Source organism: Gallus gallus, chromosome Z (assembly GCF_016699485.2).
Source record: "Gallus gallus isolate bGalGal1 chromosome Z, bGalGal1.mat.broiler.GRCg7b, whole genome shotgun sequence".
Lineage (NCBI taxonomy): Eukaryota > Metazoa > Chordata > Aves > Galliformes > Phasianidae > Gallus > Gallus gallus.
In genome coordinates, this window is record NC_052572.1 from 53867915 (window position 1) to 53890709 (window position 22795).

At 48.1% G+C, this 22795-nt stretch overlaps 1 protein-coding gene across 1 annotated transcript; it reads left to right on the forward strand.

The window, feature by feature from the left end:
* Nucleotides 1-8048: 8048 nt before the first annotated feature.
* Nucleotides 8049-10378, forward strand: LOC100857745 (collagen alpha-1(I) chain-like). Its single transcript, XM_015280487.4, has one exon. The coding sequence runs from the start codon at nucleotides 8229-8231 to the stop codon at nucleotides 9369-9371; it is 1143 nt and encodes a 380-aa protein (XP_015135973.1). The 5' UTR covers nucleotides 8049-8228; the 3' UTR covers nucleotides 9372-10378.
* The last annotated feature ends 12417 nt before the right edge of the window (nucleotides 10379-22795 follow it).

Consider the following 22795-nt stretch of genomic DNA (forward strand, 5'->3'; position numbering starts at 1 on the left):
TTGGCTTCTTTAGTCTAGAAAAATGAAAGCCCAGAGGGGTATGTTTGCTGCCTATAAATACATCTGAAGAGTAAACATCAGAGGAGAAGAGCCATTTAAGATAAAGGACAATGTTGGCACAGAATAAATGAGAGCAACCTGGCCACAAAACACATTTAGTGCTGAAATAGTAGAGAGGTTTCCAATCATCAGAGCAGACAGGGTCAGCACAGCTTTCCAACAGGCAGTTGAAGAGGAAAGTGGGTGATGTTTATGAGGGCTCTGATAAGGACATGACGCACACAGGTTCAACAGGCTGCATGGGCTGACCATATTATGAAGCCCCTTGAATTTCCTTAAGCCGTCTACTAGGTACTCTAGGTACTTAAATTTTGAGACTTTTAAAAATTAAAAATATTTCCAGTGTTGTTGCAGATCCTTATACAGTGAATTTCAGCCAAGAGGTTACTCTTCACCCTCCACTCCTTAGAAACAGGCTACAGATTGTCCTAGGGACTAAAGAAAATCTCTGCACTGCCCTTTCATCATAGAATCATAGAATCGCAGAATCATTAAGGTTGGAAAATCCACTAAAAGAGTCAAGTAGAACCATCAGTACACTACCACCATGGTCACCAACCATGTACCTCAGTGTCACATCCACACAGTTCTTGAACACCTCCGGGGACAATGACTCCACCACCTCCCTGGGCATCCTGTTCCAACCATCTCATGATACTTCTAACACACAGGCCATGCAAGCGAGTATGCAAAACACAGGATGCCAATCTGCAATGCTGGCTAAAGGCCAGTGAGGAATGCAACTCCGGCAGCAGCTAAGTGAAGTCAGTGTGAAGATGTTGGTTTGCGGCAGCCACGTTGTTTGGGCAAGGGGCTGAGCAGGGAGCTGAGCAGGAGGCAACCTGGCAGCAAAGAAATGGCAAGGGCTGGGCAAAGAGGCTGGCACTCCCTGGGCTTCCTGATGTCAGCTCCAACCAGCAGCTGCTCCCATGGGTGAGAAGGACTTTGTGTCCCCTGTCCCATCAACTGCAGCTCCTTCAGCTCTTCCGGCTTCACTACCCTCCACTTGCCAACCCACGCCTCTAAGTGATTTTGACTGACATGGAGAAGGATGCACTTTGATCAGGATCACTCACAGTAACTGCCTTGGGAAAGATCAGACAAGCAGCACAGAAAGGGACAGAGCCCTCTCCAAGGGACGAGGTACGATAGGAAACTAGGACAGCAGTTTTGTTATCAGGCCAGAGCAGGAACCGCAGTTCACCACAGCAAGGCTCCCAGGCAGCAGGCAGACAAGTCCCAGGCTGTAGATATGAATGGGAGACATCTTCAGTCTGAAGGCAGGCTCACTGCAGCCTCTGCTTTCAAGGACCAAGCAAGGTTACTCCTCTTTCCAATACACAGGCAAAAGGAGAAGTCATGGTGGAAGGGAGTTATACCTTCCACCAAATCCTATGGGTTAGCTTTGCTACAGGCCAGCCCTTGGCAGGAGAATGATTTTCATATTATTGGGATCAGAGGAGGTCCCAAAACACACCTTCCCTGTATTACAGCTCTGGCCTGAGTGGGAACCTGCTCTCTGCCCTTCTTCTCCTTGTCTTGTAGTTTCATTCTGTACAGAAGCTAAGGTTGCTGTGGCTAAAAGAAGAACACACAAAGCGGGATAAGAGTTCAGCAGGGCCTCATCTAAGACAGAGCAGCACCAGTGCAGGGAGTTTTCAAGACTCCCATGCCAACCCAGCAGCTAAATTTGGATCAGGGCAGGTGAGACTGATCAGATGCTTCATTCAATAGCTGAACAGGAAAAGATGACATCTGATCCATCCCTGCTTCCTTGGGACACCACCTTTCTTCCACTCAGATGCAGAGCAGCTTTGTGTCCAGTTCACTGCAGTGTACAATGTCAAACAAGAGGACATGGCTAGGCAGCACACTTTCTACTACACAAGGAAATAGCTTCCACTTACCTGGGCCTGGAGGGAACACTGCTAACCTCCTGAAGCTCCTAGAAGAGCTCTGTTGCAGCTCACCACTCAGCAGGTGGCAGGTACAAAGCAGAAGTTTATGACCGCTGCTCAGGTCCTACACTGAAGGCCTGACATGAACCTAAGACATGCATCAGCCTTCAGCCTTTGCTGAGGTAATACCTCAAACACTGCCTGAACTGAAACACACTTTGAACTATTCAGTGAGCCCACAGAGCAGGGTTTTGAGGTAACCAGGTAGTCAGCAATCTTTTAGCACTAACTTAGCAGTTTCTCAGAACCCACAGAGCCAAATGCCATCCAAGTCCCACCATTAGGATGGCAGATAGGAAAGCAACAGGTATTTTCTGCAATGTTGTAATTGAACAACTCTGTGAAATAAGCGACAGAAAGAGGTCCTTAAGTAATCTGACAAATAATAGCAAATAACTGATTTTACAAATGCGACAGCAAACAACAGACTAGCCTGTGTCCCATTTTACAGCCCTGTAAACATAGACTGCTCCTCACATAATGACCACTTTACTGTAAAAAGACAAGATCCCTCTGCACACAGGATCCACCCTTTTTTCATTCCAGTCCGGGAGCATTCCAACTAGAACAGTAGTAAAGACTGCTCACAGGGCCTGGGCAGATCTTCTTGGGCCCCTCACTGTGACTGGAAGCACACATTTCAGCCAGGACAAAGGAACAAAGCCAAGAAACAAGGGTGTTCTGAAAAACTTGTGGGAGTGCTCAGATTAACCAAGCACAGGCAAACTCTGCTGATGCAGGCTCCATTAATTCTTCCCATGCTTTGTCCTTACTTTCCCGGGAAGGCTAGATAGAAACAGTGGGATGGCAGACATGGGGTAGATACCAACCTCAATTGTGACTGCAGGCTGATGATCACAGAACCACACTATCAGGCCTCATCTGTGTGCCACCTGGGGCCATGGGTGGGAGAAATATTGACAAACCAGGCAGGGACATGTAGTGGTGGGGCGGGACTGGAGCACTGCCTCACTAAGAAGGGCAGTAGGGCCACAGCTGGTTCGGCATGGGGCTGACATGGCTCTGGGCTTCTAACCCATAGCCTATGGGAGGGCTTCAAGGAGGTGGGGAAGGTGTTTATAGCAGTGCATGTCGGGAGGTAATGGACAGCATGTGCAATGAGAGATTCAGACAGAATAAAAGGAACGGATTTTCCCACATGAGAACGGTCAGGCTGTGGAGCAGGTTGTCCAGAGAGGCTGTGTCATCTCCACTCTCAGAGGTCTTCAAGACCCGACCAAACAAAGACCTCAGCAACCTAACCTGACCTCAGAGAGGGCCCTGCTTTGAGCAGGTCAGACTAGGCACCTCTCAAGGTCCCTTCCAACCTGAATTATCCCCTGGTCCTATTCTGCAAATGACCTTGAGTCAATATCCTTGATTTCTCAAACCCTGCTTCCCTTGATCCCAAATTCCTATGACTAACAGCTGCCCAAGCAACCACGCAACTCCAGCTTCAAGCATACTGTCTGCTTTCTCTTAGAATTATAGAATCAAAGAATCGTTTGAACAGGAAAGAACCTGCAAGGATCATCTAGTCTAACTCCTCTGCAGTGAACAGGGACACCTACAGCTACATCAGGTGTTCAGAGCCCCATCCAGCCTGACCTGGAGTGTCTTGAAGGCGGGACATCCACAATCTCTCTACATGTTAACTCCTATTTTCTTCCCAAATCTCTCTGCTCCTTAGTATAAATGTATCTCATAATAATCTCTTTATCTCTGTCTTTCATCACTGTCCAGCCAGCAGCCAGCTCCAAGACTGTAGCATGATTTACTGTCTTTCCCAAGGTGTGCTCCTTATTTTCCATAAACTTCCCTCAAAGATGAGACTTCCACGTAGAAGAACTGTGAAAGTGGAAGAGCAGGCCTCAAATACTTGGAAACATGCTGGCAGGACTTGCAAATGAAAAAGAACAAGGACCAGAACAAAATGTGATATGTGCTGTGTTCAGAGTTTCAAATATCTAATTTCTAATGTACTCCTAATAATGGGGCATAAAGAAATTTTTGTAAAAAGATTTTACAGTCCACAATGCCTTCTGTAGAACCAGGAAAAAAAGAAGAAGAAAAAAAAAGCAACAGTAAGCAACAGAATAAGTTATGGGAGGTTACACAGCCATCATGAATGAATAGTCAAAGCTATGACACCCATTTATCAAACTGGCATTGAAATAACAACACATACATCTTACCATAAATGCAGTGTAGGAGGAGAAGTAGACAATAAAATAATGCAATGCTTTGCACTTTGGTGGTGTAAGCTGAAGATCTCCATCCATTTTACAAACACGCAGTTTAGCTTCCCAGCCTGGAGAGCAAATAATTAATAGCTCTGTCGTCCTTCGTGCCACTGAGTCACCACAAAAAGTGGAGAGGCTGAACTGCACCCCAGTGCCAACACCCAGCTCCACTCACACAGAGCGAAGCAAGCCTGCTTTGCTGTCATGGCAGTGCCCACCTGGCACCCAGCGCAGCACTTCACCTCTCCCCCCCGAGCTAAACAAAATCTGTGCCCAAGCCCCACTGCTCCTCCCTGGGGGCAGGACCTGGCCGTAAGTGACCTCTCCTGTACCTGTGGTCCTCTCTACTACCGGCACGTGTGGCCCGGGCTGCTCTCCCACCAAACTTGACACGCATGTTCCGAAGCCCGACAGAAGTACTCTTGAAAACAACTGTGATAAATTTTGATTTGGACATTTAAGAAGAAGGTGTCTAGCAAAGCCTGAGGACAAAACTAACACCCAGAGTATCAAAACACGTGCCATTGACAATACTTCATGCTTAGCAACCGTAGCACAGTCCCATCAGATCCTAACTGTGCTATTAACTGTGGCTGTCAGACCGACTCGCCAGCAGTGACTGATTTAGGTGACAAACGTTGCCAAGTGACTCAGAAATCTCTCTCCTTGTGTTGCAGGAACCCACATGCAACCCAGCAGTCAGACCAGGCCAACCAATGAGACCTACAAACACACAAGTGGACATCCTAACCTCAACCCAAATGGGCTATCAGCTGTGATCAGTTGCATGCTTTGGGATCCAGAACCTTCATGTAGGCTGCTGGTAGGCCAGCCACTTTTTAGTCGCTCCAGCAAATTTTTTAATGCAAGATATATAACATATGATGGAGTATTTATGGAGTCTTGTGTCTGTTATTACCAACTTAAGAGCCTTGTTACTGTGTTTTCTGATAGTTTTTTCAAAGAGAGTTGAATTTGAATGAGCAGGATATGCTAATAACCTTATTCTGTATGTGTGTGTGCTCATAGAGTCTCCTCTTACTGAGCATGTGCCACAGTGCAAAGTGCTAAACAGCCCTATGACAAATTGTACTAACTCGGAGTGACACTGAAACCCAGGAGGTTGTGAATAATAAATAACACATGGGGGAGCATGATGGTAGTGTAACTTCCAGCCCTGCATATTGAACATGGTCTTCGGAAGCCAGAAAGTGCTTCTGGGGAGGAACAGGCAAGAAAAGATTTGGAAAAGGTCAACAGGAGCAAGTTGCCCCAGAGGAGAAACAAAAATATGCAGCAGAATTATTAATTACCTTATTAAACTTGCCCACCAGCACAGTCTCTCACCATGCACAGCTGTTAGGAACGCTAACCAAGATCAGCCTCCTGCTGCAAACACAGGGCTCTTCTCTGGAACGTGTCCAGAGAAGAGCAATGAAGCTGGTGAGGGGTCTGGAGTACAAATCTTATGAGGAGCGGCTGAGGGAGCTGGGATTGTTCAGACTGGAGAAGAGGAGGCTCGGCCTCATTACACCCTACAGCTTCCTGAAGGGGGTTGTGACGAGGAGGGGTTTGGTCTCTTCTCCCAGGCGACAAACAGGACCCGAGGAAATGGCCACAAGTTGTACCAGAGGAGGTTTAGATTAGACATAAGGAAAAGCTTTTTCTCTCAGAGAGTGGCCAGGAGCTGGAATGGCTGCCCAGGGAGGTGGTGGAGTTGCCGTCCCTGGCAGTGTTCAAGAGGCGTCTGGATGAGGAGCTATGAGAGATGGTTTAGTGGCTTGTGGTAGCAGTGGTGATGGGAGGATGGTTGGACTACATGATCCTGTAGGTCCTTTCCAACCTTGTGATTCTACGATTCTATGAAAGAAATGTCTCTTCCATACAAGATCATAGAATCGTGGAATCACAGAATGGCTCAGGTTGGAAAGGATCTCAAAGCCCATCCAGCTCCAACCCACTGCCTTGAGCAGGGTTACCATCCGCCAGACCAGGCTCCCCAGGGCCCCATCTAACCCAGGGATGGGGCACCCACAGGATGATATTCAAGATAAGGAAGACAAAAAAGCCAAGAGCATAGGAAGTGGTGAAGGACTGCATTGGAGAAGCCCACCTGCCCCCTTCTGACAGTTACCGAAGCGCCAGGCAGGCAGCTCTACACAAGAAGGAAATGAGCTGACCCCTGTCAAGGGCTTGCTTTTTCTCCCCTAGCTATTGCCCGTGGAGGGCTGACTAATAAGGTGACACATAAGGTTGAGATCCCTTCTTAATCTTTGTCCCATTTCATGTTAAGTGAATGTTCTTTCTATTCGTAATAGCTAATCCTTCTCTGAAGCCCATTAAGCTCATGACAGTAAGAATGAAATGATGCAGATCACATCGTATTTCCTTCACAGGTAAGCACCCTTATGCTGTGTGTCAGGGATTAAGGTACTTTGCCCGCTCCATGCATAAGGTCATTATGTGCTTCCTTCGCAGGAGCTACAGCTCCTTTCCCAGCACACCCACACAGGCACTGTGTCCCTGGAGCCCTCAGAACTGACAGCGGGACTCAGTCCATGTTTGTTGTGCTTCTCAAGGCAACGTTTAGAGTTCAACAAAGACCTCGGGAGGCAACATCACCTCCTCCTCTTGGCCCCAAGGGACACCACATCCCTTTGGGACAGCGCCAGTGGAGACGGCAGAGCCACCGAGAGCAGGGCCCAGAGAACCCCATGGGGAGGGGTGGCTCAGGGAGCAAAGCCCCGCGCCCGCGGCTGCCCCGATGGGGTGCAGAAGGTCCCCACGCAGGGGGAGAAGGCGTGGGGCCCCGGGGGACGCAGAACATCGGATCGCAGCCCGTAGCTCCCCTCGCAAACAGGTGCACTGCCCCTGTTGGAAAGCGAAGAGAAAGCGGCTTAGAAATCGTTTTCTCTCCTTCGCTTGCTCCCCTGAATGCTAATCAGCGGCGCCGGCTAAAAATACCCAGCAAGGCGCTGGAGTGTGCGTGGCAGAGGGGGAAAATGGGGGAGCGGGAGGCTGCAGCTTCCCGGAAGGAGAACGGACGGGCAAGGAAGAGTCCTCCGGAACCCGCAGCCCCCGTCTCGGTCCCCTCGCTCCCGGCCAAAGTCCCAGCGGGAGGCGATGCCCAAACGCCGCGGCCGGATAGGGAGCGGTGCTCTCCCCTCTCGGCACGTACAGCGGCTTCCATCTGCCCGGACGAGGCGCCCCGAGGGTGCCGTCCCGGCCGCCGCCCCCGAGCAGCAGCGGTCCCGCCGGGGCCGGCCGGCCGAGCGCAAATAAAGGGAGGGAGGCGGGGGGGGGGGGGGGGGCTGCGGCGGGCAGCGCGGTGCGGGGTACTCGGTCCGCCGCCGCCACACTGCAGCGCGGTCACAGGGGGGCACCACGGGCCGTGGGTCTCCTGCAGGAGCAAGCGAGAAAAATAAATACATAGATAAATGCATGGATAAGTAAATAAAAATATATTAATTCGAGTTAAAACATTTCCACCGGAGATAGACAGCAGGCGGATAAGCCCTCCGCGCAGGGTTTGAGCCCCCGCCGCCCGCGTACCCCTCATCGTGCGCCCCGACCCCAGGAGCCCACAGCCCCGGTCCGGCCGGGGGTCGCCCACCCCGCCGCCCCCCCGCCGGGCCGTCGGGCCGCCCCCCTCCGGCAGCCGCGGCTCCCATCCATAATTAATCGCCTCCCCGCAGCCGCCGCGATAAGAGAGGGCGGGCGGGGACGAGGAGGCGGCGGCGGCCGGGAGGCGGGGGGGGGGAGCGTGTGCGCTCGCCGCGCCCGGCTCACTGCGGCCGGCGGCTGCCTGCCGTGCGGAGCCGAGCGGAGCCGAACCGCCCCGTCGGGGAGCGCCGCGCCCGCATGGCCGCGCCGCGCCGCGCCGCCGCCGCCGCCGCGGGGCCGGGGGTGGCCGCGGGAGGAGGATGAGGCGGGCGGCGGGGCGGCGGCGGCGGCGGCGGCGCGGAGGATGAAGTGGAGCGTGCGGGGAGCCTGCGCCGCGCTCTCCAGCTGCCTCCTGCTCGCCTGCGCCCTCAGCGCCGCCGCCGTGGGCCTGAAGTGCTTCTCGCTGGGCTCCGAGCTGAAGGGAGAGCCCTTCCGGCTGGGCACCGCCGCCGGCGCCTTCTACTCGGGGCTGCTGCTGGCCGCCGGCCTCTCGCTGCTCGCCGCCGCGCTACTCTGCTGCCGCCCGCCCGACGAGGCGCCCGCAGCCCCGGCCCCGGCCCCGGCCCCGGCCCCCGACCCCGGTGGCGGTGGCCCCGGCCCCAGCTCCGGCTCGGGCTCCGGCTCGGGCTCCGGCTCCGGCCCCGGCTCCTGCCCCGGCGCCGGTCCCGGTCCCGGCCCCGGCGGGAGCGAGGCTGCGGCGGCCGCACCGTCGGGGCCGGTGGAGAAGGCGTCGCCCGGGGGGCGGCAGAACTTCCTGCTGCTGGGGGTGCTGGTGTTCATGCTGGGCGTGCTGAGCGCTTTCGCCGGCGCCGTCATCGACGGCGACACCGTGTCGCTGGTGGAGAGGAAGTACTCGCACTACTGCCTGCTGCAGCCCGGCGGCGCGGCCCGCCCGCGGAGCGGCCCCGCGGCGCCCGACGGCTCGGCGGCGGCGCTCCGCTGCCAGAAGCTGCGGGACTACCAGCGCGGCTTGGTGCTCTCCACCGTCTTCAACGCGCTGGAGTGCCTGCTGGGCCTGCTGAACCTGCTCCTCGTCAAGAACTACAAGGCCTCGCAGCAGCGCGGGCGCCGGCGGCGGCGGCGGAGAGCGGCCCCGGCGGCGGCGGCCCCGGCGGGCGGGCGGCGGCGGCGGCGGAGGGGCGGCGGCGGGCGGCGGGCGCCTCGCCACAGCCAGGGCTCCCTCTTCTCGGGCGGCGAGCCCGAGCTCAGCCCCGGGGACTGCCCCTTCCAGGCCGTCTCCTACATCAACGTGGGCGTCTTCCACGTCTTCGACGAGGCCGGCGTGGAGGTGCACTGCGGCGGGCACCCGTCCGTCGAGCTGCCCGGCTACTCGCCCATGGATCCCGAGCTGAACGCCTCCTACCCGTACTGCTACCCGCTGCCCAGCGAGCAGCCCCCCGCCTACGAGGAGATCTACCCGGGGGAGCCCTGCGCCCACGGCACCTAGCGCCGCGCCCCGACGGCACCGCCAGCGGCAGCGGCTCCGGGGGCAAAGCGCTGCGGGGCTCGGGGCGGCCGCCGGCCCCCGACTGGACGGCCCCGCGCCGCGCGTCTGTCTCTGCGGAAGCTCTCCCTCCCTGCCCTCCTCCCGCCGCCCCTCCGTCCGTCTGTCCGCCGGCGGCTGGGTTCTCCGAAGGCTGCGCAAGAAACGCCGAAGGGTTCGTTCCTCCTGCCGCCTCTCCTCCGTAGCCAAGTTTAGTTCCCTTCAAGTGATTCATCAGTCTCCAGCTTTAGCAGTCCAGAGTTACCCATTTATGATAACCAGCCAGTGTAAGGAAAAGGTGTCATGAAGCTTCTTTACCTCTCAAAAGAGCTAAATTCCTGAACAACGCAGAGACATTCGTGTCACGTTTACTAGAGATGTATTGGGGATCTTTAACGTTTACACTACTCCTCGGGAGAATTGAGTTCTGTTCTAAGATTTAGTGAGTTAAAACATTTGTCAGTCTTGTAAGATGCACATCGAGAAAAACCTGCACTTTGAAAAAGAAACAGGAAAAAAATCAACAACGTTTTTGTACACTAACGTGCCTGCTTTTGTTGATAACTTCTTACTGTAAAAGCTTTCAGAAGTCTATAGTGAAAATGTTTGGTAAATTCACTGCAGTTTAAAATCGACGATTAGTTCCTTTACTAAAACAGCTGAGATGTTGCTAGGATATGGCAGTTACAAGGGAGTCCAAATGTCATACACATTCCTTTTTGTAAACAGGTTCTGTGTTTTTATGCGAGGCAGGATTTCTTTTCGGTTTACACAGGTGAAGGTTTAATTCTATTTTGTACAACTACATGGTTTACCTTGTAAAGAGTTCCATTTTACCTGTTACGATCCATCAATCTGGTAAGCTTGAATATTAAAGTTTTATTTGAAATATATATATTGTAAAACAGCCTTAACCGGTGCAGTGGTCACAGTTTTAAAGGGAAAAAAGGAAAAAAAAAAAAAAAGAAAAAGAAAAAAGATAACCATCCTGGAAGGCATCTTCCGAATGTGTTTTCAGAGCAGTATTTATACTCCTGTTAACAGAGGTTTATTTCATTTTATTTTATTTTATTTTTCCTTTCAAAGAGGCCACTTCAATTCCGCAGGAGGAAGGAAAAATTCATAATAATAGGATTGTATGCTATTAACTCTTTCTGAGCTCGGAGGTGTGAAAAAGGCAAAGAGAGAAACTGCTAAGTGCTGTTCCTGGATTCTGCCGTGGAGTGCCAGAGCCAAGGCGGTGTCAGAAAGTACCAGCTAAGGAAGTAGGTACCGCATGTTGTCTTTACGTCTGTCCAGGACAGGTGAAAGCTTAATTTCACTCTCCACAAAGAACCCAAAAGCAGCTCTCCAGACTGCTTTCGGTTCAGCACCCCCAGGCACCCTATGCTGAAATTGAGCTTTACTAAACGACCTTTCTGTTCCTCCTGCTTGGAATCTGCTGCATAGCGCCCGCATCTCAGACACCAGAGAGAGAGAGTTAAGGGAACGCAAAGTTACAGTGCATTTCTGTGGTCGTGGAACATTGTTCTGAAACCTTTAGACGCAGAGAGACTGACGTAATTTACAGCCTTAGATTTGGAGGGAGACAGTTTTAGCCTAAAAATAACCAAATCTTTCCGCATTGTTTTGTTTCCTGAAGTGTTTTCATTTGCACGCTTTGTATAACCTAAAATTCAGAATGCCTTAGAAGTCTTGAAATTGCGAACTGTGGTCTGCGAAGCTCATAGTGACAGCTTTCACCTGGAGAAGACAGTCAGAAGCAGCATGGCCAGGCTGCCAAGGGCTGCAGAAATCTAAGCTCCTTTTGGGCAGCAGATTTCCTTGTGCAGAGGTCCAGCCAGAGACATCTGCCCTGGGGCATGTCTCACATTGGCACCGGAGATGGGCTCTATGCTGGCTGTGTGCTGGCTGTATGGTTGGTTGTGTGCTGGCTGTATGGCTGCCTGCGTGCTGGCTGTGTGCTGCCTCTGCAGATCACCTCCTTAACCCCTTACAGAGAAGTCAGTGTGAAGTCTTTACCTACAATACCAGCTGAGGCACAGAACCGAATTGGCAGCATACCGTCTTGCTTACATACCCAGAATATCTCGCAAAAAGATGAGTTACAAAAGTAAGGAGGCTAAATCCTTACATAGGTCTCTGCGCAGATGAGTTTATAGCACAGCACAGCACCCTGTACTGAGTTAAATAGGAATTGCCCAGCTGCAGAGTGAGTTTGGTAGACAGACCAGCAAGGTGCCTACATACAGATTGAGAAGTGATAGTTGTCGGCTTTAAAAATAAAAGTTAAAAAATTGGCTGTTCATGGAAGTTATATCTTAGTTTTACTTAAGGAATTGATTTTTGACATAAAAAAGACAGTATTTTACATAACTCTTCTAGGGATTGTGAACTAGACAATTCTGAAACTCCAGATGTTCCAAAGATCAGTGCTCAGGGAAATAAATGGGAAGTCGAGAAAGCTACCTATTATACTCAATTGTTTAATGTGAACAATTTTAATCTATGAATTTGTAAGATTGTGAAATTCAAAACTTTCTTTTGTGTGTGCGTGTGCACGCGTGCGTGTATGGGTGCTTGCGTTTTATTTGGATCTGTTCAGGATGCCATTGAGTCAGAATATTTCTTTGTGGCTCAGTTTCAGTTCCTGGATTTCTATTTTCCCTCATTTAGGTTTTGACCCCTGCAGGAGCTCAGTTTAGTGGTGGACAGCTTGCCAGAACGATGTCCAAGTCGGGCTCCCACAGAAGCCAGTAGGCATCATTTCTTTGACTTCGGTGGGTCTGGGCACAAATGATACTTAACACCTATTCTAATCTCCAAAGGAATATCGATCTTCTGGCACGATGGGATGCGGCAGAGGCATATTATTTCTCAGTTACTTATTAGTTGTATGGACAGCAGTATTAAGGGAGGTCACTTATGGTATTATACACATTTATTTAAAAAAGAAAAGAAAAGAAAAAACAGGGAAAAATTAATTGGCAGACAAATTGACCAAACAAGCCATGTTTTCTTAAAGATGGTATACAAGTGTTTCAGGTATCTGGTGAGTAACTTTTCGGATAAAACACCACACGTATTTATTTCTCAGTGAGAAGAAGCTTATAACTACAGGATTCAAGACGAAGCTTCACGAGCATGATTGCAGTATGGTGAAGCCATTTTTAGCAAACCTGAATCATCACTCTATCTTCTGAGCAATAATGTTAGAGTGTATAAACTGTACTGTGCCGAAATTGAAAATAGGCTGGTGTGGGAAGCATTGGAGCGTAGGTTAATTACCTGAGAGGACTCATCCCGTCCCTCTGTTTTCCATTCTCTGTCACATGATTGTCAAGGCGAATGCAAACCTGATCGATTCATGTCACCGGAGGATGCTAATTACCAGGCTTTTGCCTTAAATAGCAAAATCGGGGAGAGCGGAAGAGAGATGTTGTGTGCGTGCTATCAAATCTCCATTTTGCTCAGCTGAAGTAATGACAGGACCGCTTTTTGCCCCACGGCTTGTGTTTTTAATTTGCTGACAGCTTTACTCACATCTGTTCAAAGGGAGGGGGGAATAGATGCAGCACTGCTGGTTTGGTGGCATGGAGCACTGATTGGGTCGCAGGCTGCTCCCAGCCTTCCGGTCCCTCTCAGAGGTAGCAGCGGTGAGTCAAGGGATGAAACGGTGGAAAATCAAGTCTGCCTTCTTTGAAGCGACAGGATTTGCCTTCATCTGGAAAAAAAAATAATAAAAAAAAATTTATTCCCACCAGCCTATTAGCAATTCACATGAATTCTTTTCACACTCCAACATCCTTGCTTAAATCTGTTACTTACACTTTGCATTGTAATTGACAGAATATATGTGAATCTAAAAACAGGGGGAAAAAAAGGATGCTTGAGGGAATTTGTATCTAAGTAGTACAGATATTACTCAAAAGTTTGATTTCACTGTAGGACTTCTTTGGTTCACCAAAAAGCGCTATAGTGGCTGGTATAACTTAGATATATTTCAGACATAATGTTTAATCATCAGAAAAAGTTTCTGAATGTTCACATGAGGAGGGCAATCTGTTTCTGCTTTTGGACATAGTACATATGACAAACTTTTCCTCATTTTGCCATTTAATCCAAGATTGATCCTCAACAAAAATGTCGATAATTGATCTTGTAATTTTAGGATCAATAAAATACATTTTAAAGCACAGCATATCCTATAAGAAAAGCCTAATGCTCTTCATTTAATAATCTCCGCTGTCTTAGACTGATGCCTGATATTACAACTGAAATTAGAGATTTAGTGACCCTTTTCATTACAAAACACATTTTCCAGGCACTTGCAACACGTACAAGTGGAACCCTGGCAAAAAACAAACAAACAAACAAACAAACAAAATCCTTGGTTTTGCTGTGAAGTCCATTCTGTTTCATTAAGTTACCTATTTCCTGGTGACAGGATGCTCCATTGCTCTAGATACATTCATTTGGTAGAAATCTACATCTGTCGATTTTACATGATGGCAGTCCTTCCGTGCGCTAACATTACCGCTCCTTCATTGCAGGCTCCTTTCTCCAATTAAAGTGTGCAGGGGTAAGACTGAATTCCTCACGGTCACTTCTTAAATCTCTTCATTACCTCGCAGTGGCGTGTGACTAGTGCTTACTATACATTCCAGAGTCAGTAACACTGATCTAAGAGCAGTTTAGCAGATCAAAGGTTGTGTCCAGGAAGCCCACGGCCTGGTGCAGTGCTGTGAGTAAATCCAGGCTGCGGCAGCCCAGCATTCAGTGTGTTCTGCCCAAAAGGAGGCACTGCCTACGCAAAGCAACAGCAGGAGATCTGAGCGCCGAAGTTGCATGCAGGTGTTTCATATTTACCTTCTACCACAGTATCAGTGCTGAAGCTCTTCCCCGAGATAGCCTTCTAGGAGTGAATCCTCACCGGTGTGGATGTCTCACAGAACAGCTGCACATAAACTGCTGTTCCCCAAACTTGGTTCAAATCACAACCGCTCTCTCTGCTGTGCAGCTGTGCTATGGACTTCCTACTCAGCGTTTCAGGATGTGGTGAAGTTTTCCCAAAGTCACCCTGATGTTATCCTAGATAACCTGAGCTTGAAGATTAAGTCCCTTAAGAAGCCATGACTCTCCCCATAACAGCATATTTTCCCACACAGAGGAAAACAAAACTAAAAACTGATGTCCCCTTCCTTCCTTCCTTCAGACGCAGCCGCCTCTGATTCCAGTGAGTTTATCCTGAGGTAAGGAGTGGAGATGACATTGCAGACTGCTACTCCTTCACTCACTGAGCTTTAGCTATCTGGAAGACCCCCGCAAGCTTTATGGAAATAATGCTTTTAGTGAAAAATGCATTAAACATGTCCCTGACTCATCAACTGACCGCAGAAAAGTCAATGTCCTGAGCAAAACTATACAGTAGATGTATCCTAACAGCAGTACAATCTAACAGAAGTTGCTAGTGTTTCACTTCTGGGTTTCTGCTCTTGGCTGGTTTCTATCTGTTGGGGTATTAAGAAGTTTGTTTCATGATCTTGGCAAATGAATCCTTTGTTTCAATACAGTACACAGAGATTAAACACCTCTTAAACAGCATGAGCATTTTCACCAGTTGTTCTCCTCTGTGGCCATTGTTAGCAGAGTATGAAGCGAAGTGTGGGAGGAAAGAAAGCTTACCGTGATCCTCTTAATGGGTTTGGAGGACTAAACGTTCCAAAGCATTCATTTGTTTTATACTGAGACACTGGACTAGGACACGGAAGAATACCTATAATATCTAAAAGGATTATTCCTAAGAATATACCTTTTTTGGAAACCTAATGCTTGGGTTTAGAGAAGGTTCTTTCAGAAATTTCTTTTTCTCCCAGGTTCTACATTTTAAATGAAAGTTCATTTCTCTAGAGTAATCAGTAAAATCTCCAAGATTTAAATTATTAAATTTAGGGAAAATGAGTAGAGCTGTCCTATAAATTAATGCATGCCACTAATCCCTGTAGAAGTTGTACAAGCACTCTGGCACACAGGGGGAATGGAACTGTACATCCAAACATCTACATTTTGGCTTTTCCTCACAGCGTTTCCAAGTTGCACAATGGAAAGGAAAGCTCCAGATGAACATATCCAGTCCTGGGCAGCCAGTCATGGATTTTGCACAAGCTACATGCAGTCTTCAAGCATACATAACTACCATGCTTTCATGGCTCAAATGAATGTCCTGACAAAGTCCTCCAATAGGTGCTGTCAGTGGCTGATCTCAGCAGACACCACTCCTGCTAGCTCTAGTCCAAACAGCTCCCAGCAGTGGGGGAAAAAAGTCCATCCAGAAGATGCTCCATCCAGAGCTCATACTTGCACCAGAAAGCAGAAAGCCACTAAGAAATGTTGGCTCTCCTGCAAGTTGGAATAGCTATCTCTTCCCGAGTGAGCTGGAAGCAATCATCATATGCACTGTGGTTTAACACCCATAGGCTGCTGCTGGTACTACACAGGTCATCTAAACTACACTCCCAGAAAAACACAGGAAACTGAAATGAGAGGGTTGAAAGCTACTAAATCGGTGCAAGATTTATGATGTAAAGATCTGTATTCGTTCCCAGAGCAGTGCCTCTTGACTTCCTCAGGAATACACTCAAATGCTGCAGAGGGTGAAAACACTTTTTATGCAATACTGAGCAGTCAAAATCATTAGTAACCAAAATAAGATAGGGAGACAATTTACTGCCTTCTGATTCATCCCTTGCTCTAAATTGAAAGAGAAGAAAGTCAGGTACAGCTATCCCTGTATCAGCTCATGGTCCAAAAAAAAAGGACCCGATCCAGAAAAGGGAAGGATGCACGCTGTCAAGGCTATTCTAAAAAGCAGCTAGTGGAAGTGCATCTTGAAGCTGTTGCTAAGAACTATTGTTTGTCACGCTTAACAGAACAGAAGGGTGGGTTTTTTTCAGCATTTTGGGAGCAGTTTGCTGCACAGAACAAGCATTTGGCTGGCAGAGAGGCTTCCTTTTCAGTAAGGTCCTTGGAGAACTACCAAAAAAAATTTGAGGGACACCATCATCCAGACATGCGTTTACCATTACTTAGTGCCTTGAGCTTCACGTTCTCATATACTGTGGATCACATACAGTCCTGTCTCGCCAATGGGAATGAGCAGTTGACTCTCATGACATTAATAAGTGAACACCTTCTGGTTACATGCAGTGAGCCCCAAAAACATGTGCACTGTGGCTCTGTACTGAGGATACGTAAACCAGGGCATGCTTGCAGCCCATGTGAAATGCAGTCCTGTGCTCCAGGCTGGGGAAGGCTTATTGCTGTCATGATGCCAAGGCTCAAGACTTGCTGTAGTTGTCTTGGATGTGTGTGGAGAACTGCTCCATGGTCACTTTTACAAAAGCAAAAAGGCCAAATCGAGTGGAATGGGGCTGTCTAATTTCCCCTGAACAACTCAGGAACGATAAAGTTGCAGAGCGAGTAAACTGCTGTCCTGGGTTCATTTGTCATCCTCTGCTCCCCACAGCAACTTCTGCAAAGGAACACTGTGCGCATAGGCTTAGGATGCTGCCTCTGTGCTTAGGGGGAGAGTGCCAGTGGCATGCTGAATGAGGCAATAAATAGAAATGAGCATCAAGACATGAGAAAAATTTACCCATGGCCTATGTTTGGCACACTACAAGAGCTGTATGACACTCTGAGCTGTCCTTCACTGAAGGCTGTGGTAGTTCTTAACTGCTTAAGGTCTGCGAGATCTAGAGCTCTAAGAATGAGCATTCTTGGGAGTCTTCCTGCATGAACTTAGCTCAAAAATCAAAAAGCAACTCTGGCCCTGTTTCAGTAAATGCATCTCTTCATCCAACCATGAAAATAAAAAGCATCAACAGGGCAGAGCTGTTCATTCATTCATAGTTCATTACTTTTTCATCAAGGGCAGCAAAAAGACAAACATTAGTGTTAGCATTTCAGATCCAGAGATTTGCTTCACTGTGAGAGGTTATGAAGCTGCTGATAAGGAAGCAGCAGAAGGTAATTACACCAAAGGAAAATGGATATTTCACAATTCTGCTGTCATACTGTTTGTAATGAGTAGCAAACAGTAACAATGACAGGAATTTCAACTTGTCTTACACATGCAGCTGGAAATGCTTCAGATCTCCAGATGACTATTCAAAAACTATTTTATATATGACTAGACTAGACATGCAGTCCAGTACCAACTGTATTCACAGCTGCACACTGGTAGTTTTCAGTCTTGCATATGCACAGCCAAAATGAGTATGCTGGCTATAGACAGATGCCATCTTCATCAGCCAGGTCACTGCCACTGGTGAGGCAAACTGACCATGCCATTTGCCACTGCAGCAGAGCAGGAGCACCCATGCTGAAGTACCACATCTCTGCAGCAGCACAGATTTCCATCACTTTCTGGCCATATGTGGGTAGGTGGAGGGAAATGGAATGAAAACCGGGCATTTAACCAGATGAGTACGGGTGGACCAGTTGAGGAGCAGTGGGTGGAGTTAAAACACACACAGAGGCACCCTCATCCACAACCTGTCCAGGGCATACACCTGGAAAACTTCAGCATGTAGGGACATTGTGGGGTAAAAACATTTTAACTGCATCAAGCTGGGGAGAAAAGCAAAACTCTCCACTGCAGTGATGTCCTGGTATTTCCAAGAAAAAAAAATGTTCATCATATTACAGAACAAAATGGAAACCCACAAAAAATTTCCAAGAGAAGGTAATTCAAGCGGAGAAATCCAACACAAACTGGGGAGAAACTTATCTCTGAAAATTTCACACTTCTTTCTTTTGGAACAGTCACGTCAATTTGTTCTTTGCATTTTCAGCTCTCAGGCAAGAGAGAAGCTGATAGGAGGCAGACACTGATAAAGGCTTTACTGGCAAAATGTCAGGTAAAGGAAAACCATTTTTACATTTCTGTTCTGACAAGAGAGAACAATATATTCTAGCCTGGAAGCTTAGATGGCAGAAGCAGCAGTGATTAATTGCTCTAATTAGGGCTCCAAATAGGAAAGAGCGAGTTTCCTGAGCTATTGCGTTCTAAATTTCCTCACTTCTATGAATAACTGTATTGCTCAGAGAAGAAGGGCATCAAAGTGCATCTCCAGAACAAACATTTACCTGCTTTAAGTTAGAAATACAGCCAGGACCTCAACACAAATAACTAATGCAAAGAGACAACAGGCTATTCCAGCACCTGGGAAGCAGCATAATAGCCTGGTTCAGCTGCTATCTGAAGGAGCCTTATAAATCCTCGCATGAGCTCAAAATGCATAAACTTGTGGCTGGTTTGCCACATCAGTGCTTCTTGGTTCCAGTGAACCACCAGTTTCTACTGACCATATCAGCATCAACAGGACACACGCTAAGGCTAACCAACAACAGGGCTGTTACCTTGATCCCTTTGTTTTCTGCATAGAGACTTGTTTTCCTCTTCCACCTCCACCCACGTTCCATCCAGCACTGACCTCTGTGGTGCCAGTGGATAAATACCAGCTCCCAGTTTTGTCCTCCTTGATGAGGACAATTGGAAATAAACCATTATAGACAATGGAATTGCACCGAAATCTGTCTCTTTTCACCAGAAGCAGATCAGAGCATGTAAAACGCTGACTGTCAGCTTTGCCAAATGCCTTATGGGAAATTCTGAATGCATTTCTTAAAAAAAAAAATAAAAAAAAATCTAGTAGATGTTGGCAATAAGTAAATAAATAAATAAATAGGGAAAAAAAAAAAAAGAAAAAAACCCTTTACTTTGAATATATCCTACGCAGTCCGGGAGTCAGCCAACTTTAGCAACACTCTTCTGTCATATGCAGAAAAAGCTTCTGCTTCAGCTGAGTCAAGCTGCCTCATTGACAATCAGATGTACTGGCACAGAGCATCTAATCTGGATTGTGGCCATCTACAAGTAGCTAGAAGCACACAAATAATAAGGATTCATCACTGCACACTGCTTTATATGAGAAGGGCAGTGAGATGCATATGTCCCTTTTTTGGTGTTTCTTTGATCTGCTCAGTTGGCTGACTAACAGAAAGCACTAGCGCAGGCCATCAGGAGAGGAAGCATTTAGCACAGGTGCATGCCAACAGTGCTTCACATGCAGTAAGTACAAAACTCCTGCCACTGCTTCGGCATATCACAGAAGTCTGCAGCACTACATCTCCAGAGAGCAGGTCATCCAAGGCTGCTCAGGGCTGCAGGCTGGTCCTAGGAATGTTCCTGCCAGTAGAAGCAAAGTAGAGCAGAAATGCACAAAACAGCCTCCACTGCTGATTGTACCCTCTCATTTGTATGCTCAGCACCCTTCCAGTAATGAATCATCAGCCCAAGTTCTGCTCAGCTCACCATGGCTGCAAACACTGCAATAGCACTAAACTCGGGGGGAGGAGGGTGGGGACAGATTAATCCCCAAATAACGAAGCACAGGGGACACTGGATGCCCATGGAGCTGGCAAAATTTTCTTGCTTTTTAGCCTGCTGATGCGGAAAGTGACATAGCATACAGATACTCACAGCACAGCTCAATATAGGAGAGGTACACCATGGTTAGTTCTCTGCGTTGCAGTGTGCATCAGAGGTAGAACAATTTTATTCCCCTTAATCAGTGTGCTCTAGAGAACAGCCAAATTACCCATCTATAGGCATGCCTCCTTTCATCAGGAGAACTCTTCATCTCAAGACAGGAGTAGGCAATGCTTCCTGTGGGGGAAAGGTGCTACAGCCCTTTCCAATTCTCAGAACGGTCCAGGAAAAACCCACTGTGCTTTGGAGAAAGTGCTACCAGTTCTACAGGCACCTGGGACCAGACAGGAAATATTTCCCATCAGTCGCATCTCTGGAAGAAGACATGCCTGCTCTTGCCAAGAGCAGTGGATACGTGTGGAGATAACAGTTCAACATGGTGCTTTTTCAAGACTTTATGAGGAAAGAGTGAGATTTTTTGTTAACAGCTCATTTTTGGCTACAGATGTCTATGCACCAATCCAGTCAAGTGAAGCAAAACACAGGACTGGAAGAGCTGGTGAGACGCTACCAAACCAAAGCTCAGATGCCTCCTTCATCTGAATGCTTGAAAAGTGCACCTGGTCATGATTCCTTCTGGAAGTACTGAGGGAACAGAGAGGGCAGTTTCCCATTTTCTTATAATGGCACCCTTACAGCAGTGCACTAAGATAGACAAATATGAGATAAAGTATGCTAGCTAAAGAGACAAGAAAACACTAGATTTGGACGAAGGAATGATTAAATGGAGGCAGAAAAGGAGGGAAGGAACCTGAAGAGGTGAATTTTTTGAGAGAAATGGAAATGCAAAGGTTACATGAGCTATGATCCATAAGGTACACAAACTGGTCATACATCTCAGCTAATGACTGGAGAATAGTTTACTCGTGGAGTAACTACATAGTTCCTTAGCCCACAACTGCTTATACCCCTCTTTCTCAGTAACAGACGTGGCAACTTTTGCTATTTTTGCTGTCCAGCGCTGCTGTGAAAGGAAGCAACATCTCTCCGTGCCATTACAACCCAGCCAGGCAACACCAGTGGGCCAACATCCCTGCACAAACACACTTGTTCTAGGATTTAAAACACTTCCTTTTCCTGCTGCATGGTTGCTAGGGAGCTCCTGAGGTTCCCTGGATACTGTGCAAGAGATAATAAAATTCTCTCATCTGCCTGAACTGAGCAGCAACTGCTATCAGTGATTCTTCTTGTCTCCTTTCATTCTGGCTTTGCTTGCTTTACCCCTGAAACACTCCAAAAACAAGGGTACTGACTGGGACTGTCTTTGGCAAGAGGGCTCTAAGTCCATGCACATCAAACCTTGTTGAACTGAGGTTGTTAAGCACATCAGCACTTTGAGCCTTCCGGGAGGGGCAGGGAAGTGTTCAAGGCTGTGATCAAACATTTATACCAAGACCAGGTCCTCCACACTTACGATGCAGATCAGCAGCTTTTCCAGGGTGCATCCATGGCTCATTCTTACCTCTTTGTTGCCTGAGCTATCTGTTGCCACACTCCCCAGAACGTGGGTGGTTAGCTAGTGTTTGCAATGAAGCCAAAGAGCTAAATGTCTTCTTAAGAATCACCACAAAACTTGTGCTTCCTGAGAAGACTCAAACTGAAATAGGCTCTGGAGAACAGCTGTCCAGAGGCAGAAAAGGCCAAAGGAAAAATACTGGCTGGAATTATGAAGTAATACCAGAAAAGGGAAAATATTCCAGATTCATCAGTAATTCCTCTCCCAGCAAAATTTGGAAAAGACAGTTTCTTCTGTCACATATCCAAACGAGCCAAGAATCAAACACACAGCATCACTGAATTCACATTCATGCATCTTCCAACTTACCTGGAAATCTCAGTGTTTTTCTGTATCCACAATGCCTAATGTTTAAATCACACTATAGATGCTATCTGCAGAAACTGCACAATGGAAAATTCTGCAAGACTAGAACAGCAGGTACAGACAGTCACTGTATCAGATCCAGCTGAGATCAGGCACTAACGGTGTTTCATTAACTTATCTTGGCTTAAGCAATAATAAAAAGCTGTCTGTCCAAGGCTTTTAGTGCCCTAACACATCACAGGTATGCTAAAATCCCAGCAATATTAAAATAACTGTGCCAGCGAGCTCCAAAACCTCTTCAGTACTCTTCCATTGTTCCAGGGACCATTCATAGTCCTTTCTTGTAGCCAAGCACATCTCCATCCATTCAGTGGGAGTCACATGTTACTCCCACATGTTACTTACCTTCAAAGCATGGGACACTGAATGGACAATGAATTTCCTTTGGGTCTCCAGGATGAGGGGTGGGTGCTGGCCACAGAAGTGTGACTCAGTTGCAGCATGTTTCTATGCCAGGACAGAGGTGCTGAGTGACTGATACTTGAGTCTCCATATTCCTTCAGTGAAAACATGTCACAGGTGTGCCTGCACTTCTTTTGCAGTAACTGACCATGGAAGAATGACAGCGTCTCCACCTTGAGACCACAAGGAAGCATGGAGCCTAGAACTCAGAGCAGAAGTCTGAAGTCAACACTGTGCCCACTTTCTGCTTATGTATTACATACAGGCCATACCACCAAAAGAGATTCTGCTGGTACTCCAGATGGAGCAGGCTGTCTTGATTATGTGCAGAAAGGCAGGGGCTGCCAGGTCACAGCTCCCAGTGGGTCCTGAGTTGTGAGATAGCACCAGAAGCCTGGCAGTGTCTCGCAGCAATAAGTCACAGCCATTATGGCCAGATCGCATTTAGCCCAGCTCAGCAGGGAGTGTGGGGTGCTGTCTGTCCTCCTGAGAGTTTGGCAGGAGCCTTGTGTTCACCACTCTCAAGCCCGCTCTGAGCCTTGGCAACAC